A 15,597-nucleotide genomic window follows, 5' to 3' on the forward strand; every position below is an offset into this window, starting at 1 on the left:
CAAGGAAGAAGTGAGTTTAGACTTTTTAGTCAAATGGCATCTTCAGGCTTATAACCAAACAACCCTAGCCTAGGACTTTCAAACTAAATCCTTACATTGAGGTAACCTATTGCTAATTTTTTCTGAATTAACTCTTTGCTCCAGGAAAATTTAATTCTTACATGTAACTTCAACCAGGAATTCTATGAACTATGGGCATTTCCCCCAAGTCAAAAAACAAAATCAATGCTGATCCTTCTAACTGAAAGCGAGCAAATGATCTTCAAATATTTATTCTGTCCACTTAAACTTTCCCAATGCAAATAAATTCCTTTAGCACTCTAAGAACCATCCATCTCATGCTGGTTTCAAAAAACATGACTCTGAAAACACTGATATGTGAATCATAAAACTCTGTCATGCACACAGAATAAAACTCAACTGATACCATATTTATTTCACATGCCACCACACTATGTCCATCCGCAATCATGACTAGTACCTGCTCCATGTCCCAGGCTCTAAAAGTTTCATGTAGGTCAGACAAATTTCCTTGCCTAAAGAATATTAGTGAACCAAATAGGATTTTCAGACAAACAGCATAATTCATTAATTCAATTACTCTCTGGAGTTTTTGCCCTCCTCCAAATAACCCCGCTGCTACAACTAACCACTGGCAGCCACAAACACAGCACCTGCTCCTGAAACTTCCCAACATACAAACCCACTTACAAGCAAACCCCTTAAGTTGACCAATCAAAACAGTCTGGACAGAAAGAAAACAACTTTATTCTTAGAGCCGAAAGGGCTTTAACTACTCGTCAATGCTATGCATAATTGAAGCTGTCTCTGTAATAATGTTTCTACAAAAGTAAATACTTCACAATTCTCAATGTTCTAATCCTTATTGAGGCATCTGGTCAAAAGTGGTTAATTCCAAAGTTGAGTTAATTGGCCAAAAAATGTTTGTAGCCAGTACCAGTAGTTTTTTTTTGAAGGCCAAATTCTCACCTGATTTGAATTGAGTTTAGGCAGAGTCTTCCTGGCTCTGTGAATCTTGACCTCAGCATTAAGGCCTTGTGACAGTTTTTTAGCCTGAGATGTATTTTCTTCTGGGTTTTCTTCTCCTGATTTGGCTGATGCCATAGTAAGCGGTTTCATGGCTTGATTTTGCAGAACTTCAACTGCATTAAAGTTTTTTACCTTGTTAACTCCTCCACCCTTGCTAGGAGATGAAGGAAGTGTTTTGGCAGCATGTCCGATTAGAGGAGGACTCCCAGTCTGTACCTGAAGTAAAGGTTTACTATTTAAAACAAATCCATTACTTCCTGTCAAAGGCGTTAGTGTCAAATCATCTGAATTCATATGATTGCTTGTTTTAACAGTCTTATTGTCTTCTCCCAATATTCCATTTTCATTTATCTGCTTTAGTTCACTTAAATCCCATGATGCTGTTTTCACAGTGTCCTGAGTGTTTCTAATTGATGTTTGATGAATCTTTGTTGAAGATGCTTCCTCAGTCTTTTCACAAGAACCATTGGTTTCACCATCTGCAAACATCTCACAAGCTTCCAGCGGCTTCTCTGTGGCACTCAAATTAGCAGCTGTAAGGTCACTTCCTGTAGTGTAGATCACAGATGTTGCATTATTTCTCTCCATAAAAACATTATGTGGATAAACTAAAGAAATAATTACAATCAATAGCGAAAAAGTGAAATTCTTAATATATGCAGCAAGACTTTTTTAAAATCTCAAAATAAAATAACTGTAACAAATCAACTGTTTTAGAAAATAATTTTAAACATTTTAAATTCTGACCTCACAAGAAGGTAAGTTTTCAGTGGAAATACTCATTTTCAGACTCCTTCATTTGCAGAAAATTGTGAAATTTTACCTCTGCAGAAACAGTAAAGGCGCCAAAACTGGCTAGAAATAACCTAAGGCCTAAATTAATCAAAATGATCCAAGAGTTGGAATTCAGGAAGATCTGTCCCTGAAACACGTCATTATCACCAGGGGAGGACAACAGGGCTGGATTATAATTGCACATCCATGATTCATGGACCCAACTGCATGTTAATTTTTATTAGTGGGTGTCCGGAACACAATTTGCGTGCTTCATATCTTTCTGGAGACAGTCTAAAGCTGCCATGAGTTCTTTCAAGAAACAGGGTACACTTTTTGGATAGGTCAAAAAACACCCTAAGACATAAGATGCTCGATACATGTGGCTAAGTGTCCTTTGAGACCGTTAAAAGTAGAAACAAATGTGCAAAAAGATGATAAATGTCTTGAAACTAGCAAGCAAACTGTCGAGCTGTCAAGGGAATGGTCAAGCAAAGGGTTGCTTTTGTAAAGCACTGGTATGGACAAGACAGGTCAATAACCTCTTTAGAATATAAGAACGAGGAGAAGAAGTGGACCATTCAGCCACTTGAGTTTGCACTGACATTTGATCTTAGCCTGGCCTCAACTCCACTTTTGTGCCTGCTCTCCATAACACTTCAATCCATTACTAATTAAAAATCTGCCTGGCTCCTCCTTAAATTTACTCAATGTTCTAGTATCCTCCAAGGTAGCGAATTTCCCCTTTATCATCTTATATACCTCAATTAGATTCCCTCTCACTCTTCTAAAGTTCAGAGAGTATAGGCCTAAACTGCTTAATCCTGTTAAAACAAATCTCTCATCTGTTGGATCAATCTAGTGAACCTCCTCTGAACTACCTCCAATACAACTACATCCCACCTCAAGTAAGGGGACAAAAATTGTATGCAATAATCCAAATGCGATCTCACTAATACCTGAGAGTTGCAGCAACACTTCCCTACTCTTATACTCTATTCATTTATCAATAAGTGCCAAAATTCCACTTGCATGATTACTTTCTGTACCTGCATGCTAGTTTTTGTAATTCATGCTAAAGGACGCGCAGAGCCGTCTGCGCTGAAGTACTGAAGTTTTTCCTCCATTTAGATATTAAGTTGCCTTTCTATACCTCTGACGAAAATGGATATCCACGTTAAACTTCATTTGCCAAGTTCTGGCCCATTCACCTAACTTTCCAATATCCATTTGTAAATTTATTATTTCTTCATTGCAACTTACATTCCCAACTATTTTAGTGTCATATGTAAATTTGGTGACACAGGTATTTCTGGGATAATGCAATGGTTGCGTTCCCATGCAACCTCGTGCTGTAGAAAATTGCGTGTGCAGTAGAAAGTTTGCACTATCCAAGTGGTGTCCACTATTCATCAATCGCAATATATCCAATTCAAGTTGACAAAGCACACGTCAGAAATACCTGCACTACTTTCTATCCCCACATCAAAGTCATTTCTGAACTCTGAACTGTTTGATTTTATGTTAACTGTCCAAAATTCCAGTCATGAATTCTAACATGCATTTCTTAAGCATGCATTTCACAAGTTAACTTCAATGAGCTAACACTCCTTAGAAAGTTTGCGCATTTCAAATTATGAATTTGTCCTTCTACTGAAAGCCTAACTAGTATCTTTTACCAAATACAATTGCTGTAATTGTATGTTAAATGGCACTTCTAAATCAACTAAGACAAACTCTTCTACCTTACACGACTTCCATAGTCATATATGATCTACATCAATTGACTACCATAATTGGAAATGAAAATCCATTTTTTGTTTAGATTCACAGGAATTACTTCCAAACGCTCCAACAACTACAAGTCTTAGTGCTTTGTTTAGACAACATATTCAAAAAATATTAATGGTATTTAGCTTTTGAGCTGGTGTCTTTATTTACCTTTGTCTTCAGTTGTGGATAGTTCCTTTACCATTTCCCGCTTCCGATCTTCTATAGCAGTATCTGCCCCAGTCATATCTGGAGACTGAAATCCAAAGAGAATTACTATCATTTACAGATTTATTATACCTGCATGTAAATATACTTTGTTTTTAAATAGGTTGAATAGGTAGTTTATTTTTGTTGACTTCAGTTCTTCTTTCTTTATAATTCATGCACATTTGGAGATTCAGTGACCAATGAAAACCATTAAATGAATTTCCATCAAATGAGTTCAATTCCAGCGATCTGTTGCCTTCTGAAATCATCCCTTTTCAATAAGATCAATTGCACTAGCATGCAGAAGGAAGCTAACCCTAGATTACTCTGACATTTTATGATTTTCGCGATGTTGTCAAGTTGCAAGGATTAGTTTGAACAAAAAATACTCAAAAATTAGGTGAAAAAAAACACCCAAGAACCCAAGTGGGTGAAGCACAACCCCTAAATTCTGCAAATCAGCAATGGTATACTGGCATAACCCAATAACATGCAATACACAATTTAACTTAAAAAAAACATTTTCACTGTGCTGTGGCTGTGTAAAACAAGCAGAAAAATAATGAATTACAAAGTGCCAGGTTATATTCATCTTGTTCCAAAGAAACACACTGGGGTCCAGGCAGAGGGTTGAGTTCACTATACTAGATGGTTCTGTTCAAGGTCAGGTTAATGGGAGGCTATGGTTGCTATTTAATATTAACCAAAAAGTGATATTTGACAGGCCAAAATATTTTTTCCTCCACAAAATACTGAAGTTCAAACACCCACTGTGGGCAAATATTGCAAACTAATATTGAAGATACATGGAGAATATTGAGGTGGTGAGAATTATAACTCAATTTTTTTCTTCAATTAATGAATTCCAACTTGTCTATCTATCTGGTCTCCAAAACATTCTATAGGTCTTCTACAAGTTACCACCATTTGTTTAAATATTCTTTCACACGATGCGTATTATTGGCTAGGCCAGGATTTGTCATCCTTCCCTGGTTGCTTTCTTGAACCACCGAAGTCCATGTGGCCAAGGTACATTCATAATACAATGAGCAAAACTGTTCCCAAGTGAACTTTCACCAAATGAGTTCAATGTTAGTGATTCCACTACCGAATGAAATCATCTCCTTTCTAATAAAGGTCAATTTCACAAGCATGCTGACAGAAAAAGTTTATTTGCTGACCGCAGGGTTTTGACTCCGTAAGAGTGAAGTATTGGCAACATATTTCCAAATCAGGATGTTGTGTGCCAGGGAAGGGAACTTGCTATTGGTGGTATTCTCATGTACCTACTGCCCTTGTACTTCTTGGTAGTAAAAATTATGGGTCTAGACTTTATTGATGAAGGTGCTTTTGCCGAGTTGCTACAGTATACATTATAGATGGTAAACACTGCTGCCACTCTGTGTCGATGGGATAAATAGTTAATAAGGTGCAATTCAAATGAGTTGCTTTGTCCTGGATGGTACTCAGCACCGCCCTCCTAACCTGCAATCTTCTTCCTGACCTCTCCGCCCCCACCCCACTCCGGCCTATCACCCTCACCTTGACCTCCTTCCACCTATCCCACCTCCATCGCCCCTCCCCCAAGTCCCTCCTCCCTACCTTTTATCTTAGCCTGCTTGGCTCTCTCTCTCATTCCTGATGAAGGGCTTATGCTCGAAACGTCGAATTCTCTATTCCTGAGATGCTGCCTGGCCTGCTGTGCTTTGACCAGCAACACATTTTCAGTTGTCCTGGATGGTATTCAGCTTCTTGAATGCTGTTAAATCTGCACTTAGTCAGGTAAGCAAAGCATATTCCATCACACTCGCGACCTGTATCTTGTAGATGGTGGACAGATTTTGAGTCAGGTGGTGAGTTACTTCTTGCGGAAGTCCTAGTCTCTGACCTGATCCTACAGTTACAGTCGGGTTCATGGCTACTTCAATTGCTTCTGGTAAATAGTAACCCTAGGATGTTGAGAATGAAGATTCAGCAACAGTAATGTCTTCCTGAGATGGTTAGATTCTTCTCATTGAAGATGGTCACTGCCTGGCACTTAATTGGTGCAAATCTTATTTACCATTTTTCAACCTACACCTGAAATATTGTGCATGTACCTAAATGGGCTGCCACATTTGCTACGTTACAAGGTTTACCACACACCAAAATTAATTAGTTAAAGTGTGTTGGGATGTTCAGTGGTTGTGAAAGTTGCTACGTAAATGCAGCTTTTTTAAAAGAAAATTCATTTATTAATTCATTCTAGAAACGTGCCCTCTGAGCTGCACGGTCATGCAGTTGTTCCGCATTATTACTGAACTTCTGCACACACTGATCAACTTCCCAAAGCAATGACTTCCAGTTTTGGAAGTCAATGCTTTGCACAGACCTCAAAAGTCTGCGCACTGAAAAATGAGATAAAGTATTACCTAGATCCTTCAACCATGCAAATAGCCTGCTTCAGTCTGTTTTGCTTTTGAACATTTCAACATCATCTCCCTACATTAAACTTTTATTAATATTTAGAATAAAGTTACATACGTAAAGTTTGCAATGAAGTTCTGAAACTTTAGTAAAAAAGCCAAGATAATAAATCGCAAGACTTCAAATGGAGAAATAAATTTGGTACTACGCATAAACAGATTTATAAAGACTGCAGATTGAAAGGTTATTAAAATGCAAATTAAATTCTAATACACATGTGCGTTGACATTCAAGCAAGTCAAAGTTATTGAATTTACACAAGGTATTGGGTAGGTCAGACTTGCTATTCTGCACATTAATTGTGCATCTGGTTTTATGGAGTTGTGGTAACAGACAGCGAAGACTCACCAGAATGTTAGGAATTACACATTATACCTGTGGAGAAAGATGTTATTCCCCTGGAATAGAGAAGGTAAAGGACATTTTCAAAATTATGAAAGATTGAGAGAATTAAATGTTTCTTTTTCCTATGAAAATTGGTAATATGGAGGCATAAATTTTGACAGTTCACTGAAAAATCAAAAAAAGGAAATTAAAATAATGCAAGTTTGTTAGAATTTGAAATGCTTTCCCATAAGAAAGTTATTGAGACCAAGTTTAGCCTAATTTAAAATTGAATAATGTATTTGAGGAAAAGCCTAACAAATGGGATTAGATTAGACCGTTCCAATTGAAGAGCTAGCAGCAGCATGACATGCCCAATGGTTTCCTTCTATGGTGCAAACTGCATACATTCAAACATTTATGTGAATGTCAGGTGTAATCATTTGTAGCACGAGAGGAATTGCGACATTCAAGGTTAATTTCCAGTAGTAATTCTATATTCAAATGTATCGTCTTGAGGGGGTTTAGTGAATTTTTTGAGGTTTCTGGCACCAGCGTAAGTAATGCATCAGGAGACTCTAATGACATTTGGGAAAACATACTGACTTTGTTCAAAATGAAACTGGAAACTGGGAGGCAGCGCCTCATCATAAAAAGGGATTCTCAGACAATCTATGGCAAAATCTGACTGCCAGCTGTTGTTTTTAATAGCGCTGAGATCATTGGAATTGAAGTAAGTAAAGTCCAAAAGGACTTTCACACAAGCACCAAAATACAGGAAGCTGTTGGGTCCTCTGTTATTTTTTCTAACAGATCAAGATGTTTCGATCTGCCCATGTGTTTCTATGCATCCAGTTCAATAGAACAATCAAGGCACAAAAATGTGGCACAGATACATAATTCCAATCAGAAAGAGAATTAGATTTTGTTTCAGAAAATAGGACAAAGAATTCCCAAATAGCAAAAGTCAACGTTTAGGAAAACAAAGAGTAAGAGGTGTTATTCTCCAGTTGCAATTGTTCCAGATTGAGTTTCGTTTTACTAAGGTTAGATAGAATTCTAAAAAAAAGGTGTAGAGTGAAAACACAAACACAAACACACACACACACACACACACACACACACACAGAGTTAAGAACCTCTCCCACACTCAGACTTAAACAGCACTCAGGTAATTCATGTTAACTGTGGGGATACAATACTGATGATTGCCCATACGAGTCACTCTTACAGGCTAGAAGGAGCAACACAAGTTGCGTAAACTCAACCAAAGCTCTGAGCGAAATTGTCATTTCCTAACAGGTTTGATGGAGTTGGCAATATAAAGACAGTAGTTTCAAGTGTCTTGAGTTTCAATTAACCTGTAATTAAATATATCAACTGTACCTTGAGGTAATACTAAAAGGGCATTGGTATTATTCAATTTTATTGGAATTTTTATGTAGACTGCTAAAATCAAGGTATAGATTAATTTAAACAACATTACATTTTTGTCATGCCAGGTTAGAGCTATGCCTTTTATTTATTTCAACCGGTATTATTAGGGATGCATTGGCCGCAGTCATCTTTTTCTTGCCACTCTATTACAAAAAAAACGTAAGTTTAAATGGACTAACTTGATACTTAATTTTTGAACTTGGTATTAAAATGCAGTTCTTACTTGCTGTTTCAAAGCATTAAGTCTAATTCCAGAGCAAGGCCTTACCATTGTCACCAAATACGGAGATGACAATGAGGGTTGTGAAACTCAAACTCTGCCTCAGAAGGCAGTACAATTGAGATCATTAAATATTTTTAAGGGAGGAGTAGAAAGATTCTTGATAGAAAAGTGAATAGAAGGTCATGGGGATGGGGTTTAATGGAAATGTGGAATCTGAAAAAAAAATAAACAAACATGTTGGACTATAACCTAGTGTTGTATATTTTTAACTTTGTACATCCCAGTCCAACTCTGGCATCTCCAAATAATGATAAATATTGAGAGCATAGCAAATACAAAATATGTATTTCAATAAGTCTCTGAGTCCCAAAATCTTAGGACTTCTGAGAAAATGCTTCCCATTTGAAAGTGCAACATAATCACTCTAGAATTGAAAGCGATAAGTGCAGAGAAAAAAGTAGAGGGGTTGCTCTTTGCTACCCGACTTGAATATGACATGGAATGCATGTTACTACATACCATTATAAATCTCAGCAATTGAGTCTGTATGCTGTAATGAAATGTGACCGTTTTTATTCCAATTGTTGGTGCATGAGCAAAAAGTTGATTCCCAATTACATGAACACTATATTAACTTTTAATTAATAGTATATTTGTTTGAGAATGTAGTAATGTTGACATTTTATAATACCATTATAATGCAAAGATACCACAGATAAAAGTATTTCCCCTATTTAGCAAGTGAAGCTTTCGTGACACAAAAACTGTAAATTCAAGAAACAAATGACACCAAAACACAATAGCCAAATCTTTTTTGATTTTCTGTTGGCTCCACCTACTACATTATTTCCCTTTGACTGAATAATTAAATCTCAATGACGCTGAAAAACAGCACCCACTATTTACTCATCAACAGATGCTGTTAACTGGTGTTTCATATTAAAAGTTCCATTCAATTTTCTTTCTTTTTACATCTCAGGCTTATGCTATCTCAAGTCACATTTCATAAACTACTTAATTTCATGCTTTAAAACTGCAGTATTTTTGAAAAACTATTGTCGCAGTTACCAAAATGTTCCATATGCTATACTGGTTGTCAACAATGTGCATTATGAGCTACATGACAAAGAAAATCCCACTGAAGTGGGGAAAAAGAGGGACTGAACACAATGAAATGTTTAAAGTAGCTCAACTGGATACAATAACTACAGCTAAATTGTCAATCCACTTAAAATATTTTAACTGTTCCAATAAATATGTGCAGGAGCTCAGCAGAGTACATAATACTCTCCAGAAAGAGATGGCAAAAAACACAGCTTAAGAATTGCAGCTAATGTAATGAACACTGTGGAACACATTTAGAAGATTCATGCAGCAAAGTTAACCCATAGGCAGCATTGCTCCATGAAGTACGTTCACAAAAGCTCAAACACTGAATAGTTCCATGTATGCTTTTTGATGTTTGGAGCAAAGCAACATGCTTCTTGACTAAAACACATTTCAGATGCCCAACTGTTGGCAATAAATCTGCTCAAATCCATCACATAAAGGGTATGGAGGCAGACATTTATGCCACCATAAAACCATATTATAAGTAGAATTCTCTATATTGTTTTCACTAAAAATACACTAAAAGTGTATTTTCCTACAGCCAACCAAATAATTATCAAAGCTACTAATTTTCATTATAAGCCAAACATATTTCAGATCACCAAACACTTAAACATAGCAGACTCTAACTCTGCTCCTCTGTCCACACAGATATTGACAGACCTGCTGAGTTTATCCATTACTTTGTTTTTGTTATACGTTTAAAGTCTCCTTGACAATAAGACTAATGCCTAGAAACTAGAAAAATACAGAGGCATAAATAGAAGCACACATGAAATCCTCAAGGTATCCGTTTTAAATATTAGATCTTTCTTGCCAGAAAATGTGACAGAAATTACCAACACATCTCACCAATTATCTTTCAATAACCAAGGAAACACATTGTATTAAGAAACACACCATAAATTATTTCCTTTTGACTGAATAATTAAATCTCAATTAACTGCAGTTCTGAAAACTATATTGAATTTACATTTCTTTTCAGCTGAAAGAAGCATGTCCTCAAAGAGCGAGTATTATACTTTTACTCAGTATAAGGTCCCTAAATCATGCAATTTCAGCTTTGAACGTCCAAAATGCAACTAACTGACTGACATCCAATAACATTTGAAATCAGAATGTTAGCAATATTTCACCTCAAGTATGTATGATAAAATGGATGTATCTTGATCATTTAAATGGGGCAGAAATTTATATACCAGCTTAAAAACATATTTGTAATCTGCCTTTTGCAGTTTTCTTGATAAAAGGCAACATCCTAGTGTGTCTGCTATCTTTCTTTAAGATAGTTAGTCTTGAATGCACAATCATCATCCATATTACTTCAAATGAGAAGTATTACCTTCAACTGCTTGGAGAAACATTTCAGTTATCAATGCTGTAAGCTCATCAACCTATATAAAACAGTATTATTTGGAATATTAAAATCCAGTAATGTTTAAAGTTCCACAATCAAGTGGTTATCTTGCAGTTTTGCTCATATTGATTAACAATTTCCTGTTATGAATCATTGGTCTTTAAATTTAGGAGCAGTATTTGGGGAATTTTATTTGGTCATAAACTATTCAGGAGGATTGGGATTTCATAACTATCAACAAAGTTGAGCCACAAGCAGCAAGTGAAAATTACCTTTTTAGAAAGCAAAGTCTCCAAAAATAAAGATCTACAAGTCACTTTGGTACCTTTGCATGGACAAAGACAAACAGTTGTAAATCCCAGTTCCTGCTGAAGACCGTTCCTGAGCTTCTACTCTTCATCTCCCCCTATGGACTACAATTCAATGAACCGAGCATGCTCAATACTGACAGCTGACTGCAGATTCAGCCATTTCATAACAGGAGTCCTGGCAGATAAAATTATCTGCCATTTTGAGGCTCATTTAGACAACGTTCTTTGCTTTAAGCTCTTTAAAATTTCTTGACATTTCATGAAAATGTTCAGTTCAATTAGTATACATTTAATTCATTAAACAATGATCTGTGTCCTTTAATTGTGAAAAGTAGGATCATGAGGATAGATAAACATCTCCCTCTTGGCAAGTCTTAACTGTTCATCATTTACCTAATTTGAAACAAAAATACTGAACAATTTCACAGGTAGAAACAAGCACTAAATCTTGGCAAGTGTAACATTTCATTGTCACATGCTTAAGGTAGGACTATGAATAGAAATAACCTCAGTACAAAAATAAATAATGCCCCACTCTTTAAAAATCAGCTCTAGTTCAGACTTGGGTGTAACTAAAACAAATTAATTGCCAGAAATCTAACTTGACTAATCCATCTTTATTTATTGGAAAACTTTTTGAAGACTTATTGAGTGAATCACAAATTTCTAAAATGGTTCATCACAATATTATACCAAACAATATAGTTCAATAAACCACTTGCAAAAAGGCTACAGTTCAACTGGAAGAACTACTATGGCATTTTGTGCTTTACTGAAAGTAGTCAAGCAGTCTAAAAATATAATACGTAACACCAAGATTACAGCGGTATATGAAAAAGCACTGTACAGGCAGCTTGACCCAAATTTAAAAAATTTTTGTGAAACTGTCACCTTAGTTTAATCTCAATTGTTATTATACAGGTAGAAATTGTTTAAGTAATTAGTGTTTCTTTATCCCAATGTAAATGAAGTACACTAAACTCAATTCCCTTTGAAGTAGACATGCACACTGGAAAAAAAGTAGAGTTTCAGTTGAGGGTACAGAAATTAATAAGCTTTAGCTTCAATATTAAACTATCAAATAACAGAATTGGAATACCAAAACAGCTTACACAAATTTTGTGTATGTCAAACACAACAAAAAGCAGAATTAAGCAACTTATAACGTGTGAAGCAAAAATAATCAAGAAAGAACTCAAGTTGATTAGATTAGATTACTTACAGTGTAGAAACAGGCCCTTCGGCCCAACAAGTCCACACCGACCCGCCGAAGCGCAACCCACCCATACCCCTACATTTGCCCCTTACCTAACACTATGGGCAATTTAGCATGGCCAATTCACCTGACCCGCACATCTTTGGACTGTGGGAGGAAACCGGAGCACCCGGAGGAAACCCACGCAGACACGGGGAGAATGTGCAAACTCCACACAGTCGGTCGCCTGAGTCGGGAATTGAACCCGAGTCTCAGGTGCTGTGAGGCAGCAGTGCTAACCACTGTGCCACCCCTAAGTTGATTGCCAAGGAAAATTTCATCTGTAGCTAAATTTTTTAACAAATGAGGCAAAATAACAAGAGAAAACATTATATTCTGAAGTATTGTTTCACATCACAACATATGCTCTATTACTTTCTAGAAAGACTCATCTTAAGACAATTGACATCACAGCTAAGTTTGAAGGCCAAACTTTTACTTAAGGTGAAATCCTTTGAAGCTTCAACCATTTTATGCTTATATGGAGCAACCTCTTGAAAACTAATGCTATGAACAGTACTTTCTTCAAAAGTCTTACTATACATGGAAGGTTTTTCATCAAATCTGGATATGGAAGCAAAAACATTAAATTTTTGATTTATTTAGGCAAACGCAAATCTAATTCTACCTCATGTGTCATTGATCAGTAGAACTTCAGACCACAAACCTATGTGGGCTGTGATTCTCAACTTATTACAGTTAGTAACAGTCATAGCCACAGTTCAATATGACAAATGGCTTGAACACATGTAGACCAGGGACGATAAAATATATCATTCAAGGTTCCTGACGTCACATGCAGATTCCCATAAAACTGGAATGTGGTTCGATTTTGAGCCTCTCAACAATCACAGCCCATACTCAAGTATCGAGATGCTACAGAGTGAGCACAACTGTGAGGGAAAAGCTAGTGCCTGTGCAGAGGACAGAAAATAAGTTGCATTTGCAGTGCCGAAATCAGAGTGAAAAATAACAGTCTAGTAAAAAGAGTGATTTTATCAATGAAAGATAGAAAGGAATTAACAGCCTATTGAACGGACAAGAGATTAGAAGTGGTTCATTGAAAATAATTCAAACGCTGTTTCACTGGAGCAATCTTCTTTCAAAAATCTCTTGCAGGTGACCATAAAACAAAAGGTATTTGGAAAATCAACTGAGCACACTGGATTTGTACTTGAGAATGCAAAAGGTTTAGTTGTGTGAAATAACGCATAAATAGCACATTTGCACTCAATTTTCAAAAGGGTACATCAACATTTGAATCACAAGAGCCACATATAGCATTACATTTACAAATACAACATTAAATTCACTAAGAGCATTAATCTCTTCTGGTTTTGGTTAAATCCTGGTCCCAGAGGCTGATCTGGACTGCTGCACCACTCAATTTACTTCAAAGAAAAAGATTTTAATTCATATTTAAAATATTCAATTGAAACATGATGCATAGACCCCTACCACTTCTAAATTTATGGTTAATTAGCAGACAAAACTGATACTTCCTTCCTATGTCTATGGGCAAATTTTCACTTTATGTCAATAAACTTAACCCTGTTTCCTAACAGTATCCCCTATGGCTTCCCCAAATTCTAAAATCTCATTGTAGCCAACAAAGTCCCACATGGCTTAATTTCAATAATTAGTAATACACAAGTGAGATCAGGAATCTAAAAAATCCCACAAAAACACCAAGGAAGTAATCCACAACCACTTAGGGAATAGCACAACCACCACTGGAGAGAATTGTTGAGGGAAATTTGGTGTCATTTTACATTCAATACAAAAAGTACAGAACAACCATAAGCACTAACTATATGCATTTCAGTTTGCATATGCACATTACAACAAAGGAAAAAGGATACAGCAAAAACATACTGCATCTTAGCATACCAAAACGCCATAATACATCAATGTTGCAGACACTGCAAGCCAGACATAATTAAATTATTAATAATTGTGATGTAGCAGTTATCACTTATTGAAAATACTAAAGCAAGCTGAAAATTTATACATGCTTCTCCTTTGGTCTGAAATTCTTCGAGTTAAGATTTTCTAAAAAATCACACTCCTAATACAACTATGGAAAATGCCAATTTATGAAATTCTTTTGACAACATATCAATCCTCATAAAAGCATCTTAAAGAAAGCAACAATAAATTGCTAGAATTCATGCTGCCAGATTTCATGCAATTCCTCCCAAATACTTACATCTATTCATTGCTTTTCAGAATTACAACACTAAGTCGACAGTCAAATGCTAAATGGTAGTTTAAGGTATGCAAAACATGCTATCCTGCATCCATGGATGCAAATCCAAAAACCAAGATTAAAAATTGCTCCCCAATGAAAGAATAAATGTTAGTAGGCTACTGCAACATAAATTTACACAAAACTAACCAATAACAAGATATATTATTCAACTAATATCCAAGGCCTTTCCTAAAATTGCATTCATCAGATTCAAAGAATTGTGAGAAAATGCTACAGCTTCCCAATAGGGTTCAATTCACTCAAGTGAGCATGCTCAAAGACGACCAGTTGGAGTACTGTATTTGAAAATTCAACTCTTTATAGATACTGGTTGCACGCAGACAAGATCAATAATTTTTAATTGAATTAGTTGTGACTGCATCTGAGGATTAAATTCAATTTTGCACAAATTATAGTTTTGGTAAAGCACAGATAAAGCAACATGTAAAATTCCAATGAATTCTTTTATAGTAGTGTCTATATTCAAGCACTTATTCAAATGACTCTTGCTGGTACTCTGAGCATATCTTTACACAAATATTTGGTACTTTCTACTTATTTTGCCAAACTGACATCAAGCAGTTTGGAATTGTGGGACTTATGCAAAATATTATAGTATGTGTTACATCAGCATGAATTGAAAATATGCAAAATCCTGCATATCAGTATTTTGCAACCCAAAACAGAACTGAACACGATTACTTCAAAACGTATTTTAAATTCTCATTCTCTTGGTTGTGGAGGGATTTTATAATATGCAAGTATAAAAAAAGGGGATACTACGGCAGACAGTCTACTTCATCAAAATCTAAATAGAAGAAGATTCTCTTAACATGCACTAGAATTTTTATGATCTATGAATCAATGATTTCAACCCAACTTTCAGTCTGAATACAGTGGGTCAAGATAAAATCCTGTTGTCGATCAAGTGTATTAAAACAAAGCATAACACACCGAAGCTAAATTTCATTTCAGTTTCACTAAAGTTGTAATTTATTACACTATTTGATCTGAATTTATTATCAATACAACAGTTTAAAAAATTTTGTGAGAGAATTT

General features: G+C 35.8%; 1 protein-coding gene across 9 annotated transcripts in view; it reads right to left on the reverse strand.

Moving 5' to 3' along the window:
- Window positions 1–15,597, reverse strand: part of LOC132825820 (histone-lysine N-methyltransferase EHMT1-like) — a 190,521-nt gene that overhangs the window by 88,172 nt on the left and 86,752 nt on the right. For all 9 annotated transcript variants that reach the window (XM_060841338.1, XM_060841331.1, XM_060841330.1 and 6 more), the window contains exons 2-3: window positions 3,766–3,850; window positions 991–1,598 (exon numbers count right to left, since the gene is read on the reverse strand). In XM_060841338.1, coding sequence (XP_060697321.1) covers window positions 991–1,598; window positions 3,766–3,850 — 693 coding nt within the window. The remainder of the gene's footprint in view (window positions 1–990; window positions 1,599–3,765; window positions 3,851–15,597) is intronic.

Source organism: Hemiscyllium ocellatum, chromosome 21, assembly GCF_020745735.1.
Source record: "Hemiscyllium ocellatum isolate sHemOce1 chromosome 21, sHemOce1.pat.X.cur, whole genome shotgun sequence".
NCBI classification, from domain to species: Eukaryota; Metazoa; Chordata; class Chondrichthyes; order Orectolobiformes; family Hemiscylliidae; genus Hemiscyllium; species Hemiscyllium ocellatum.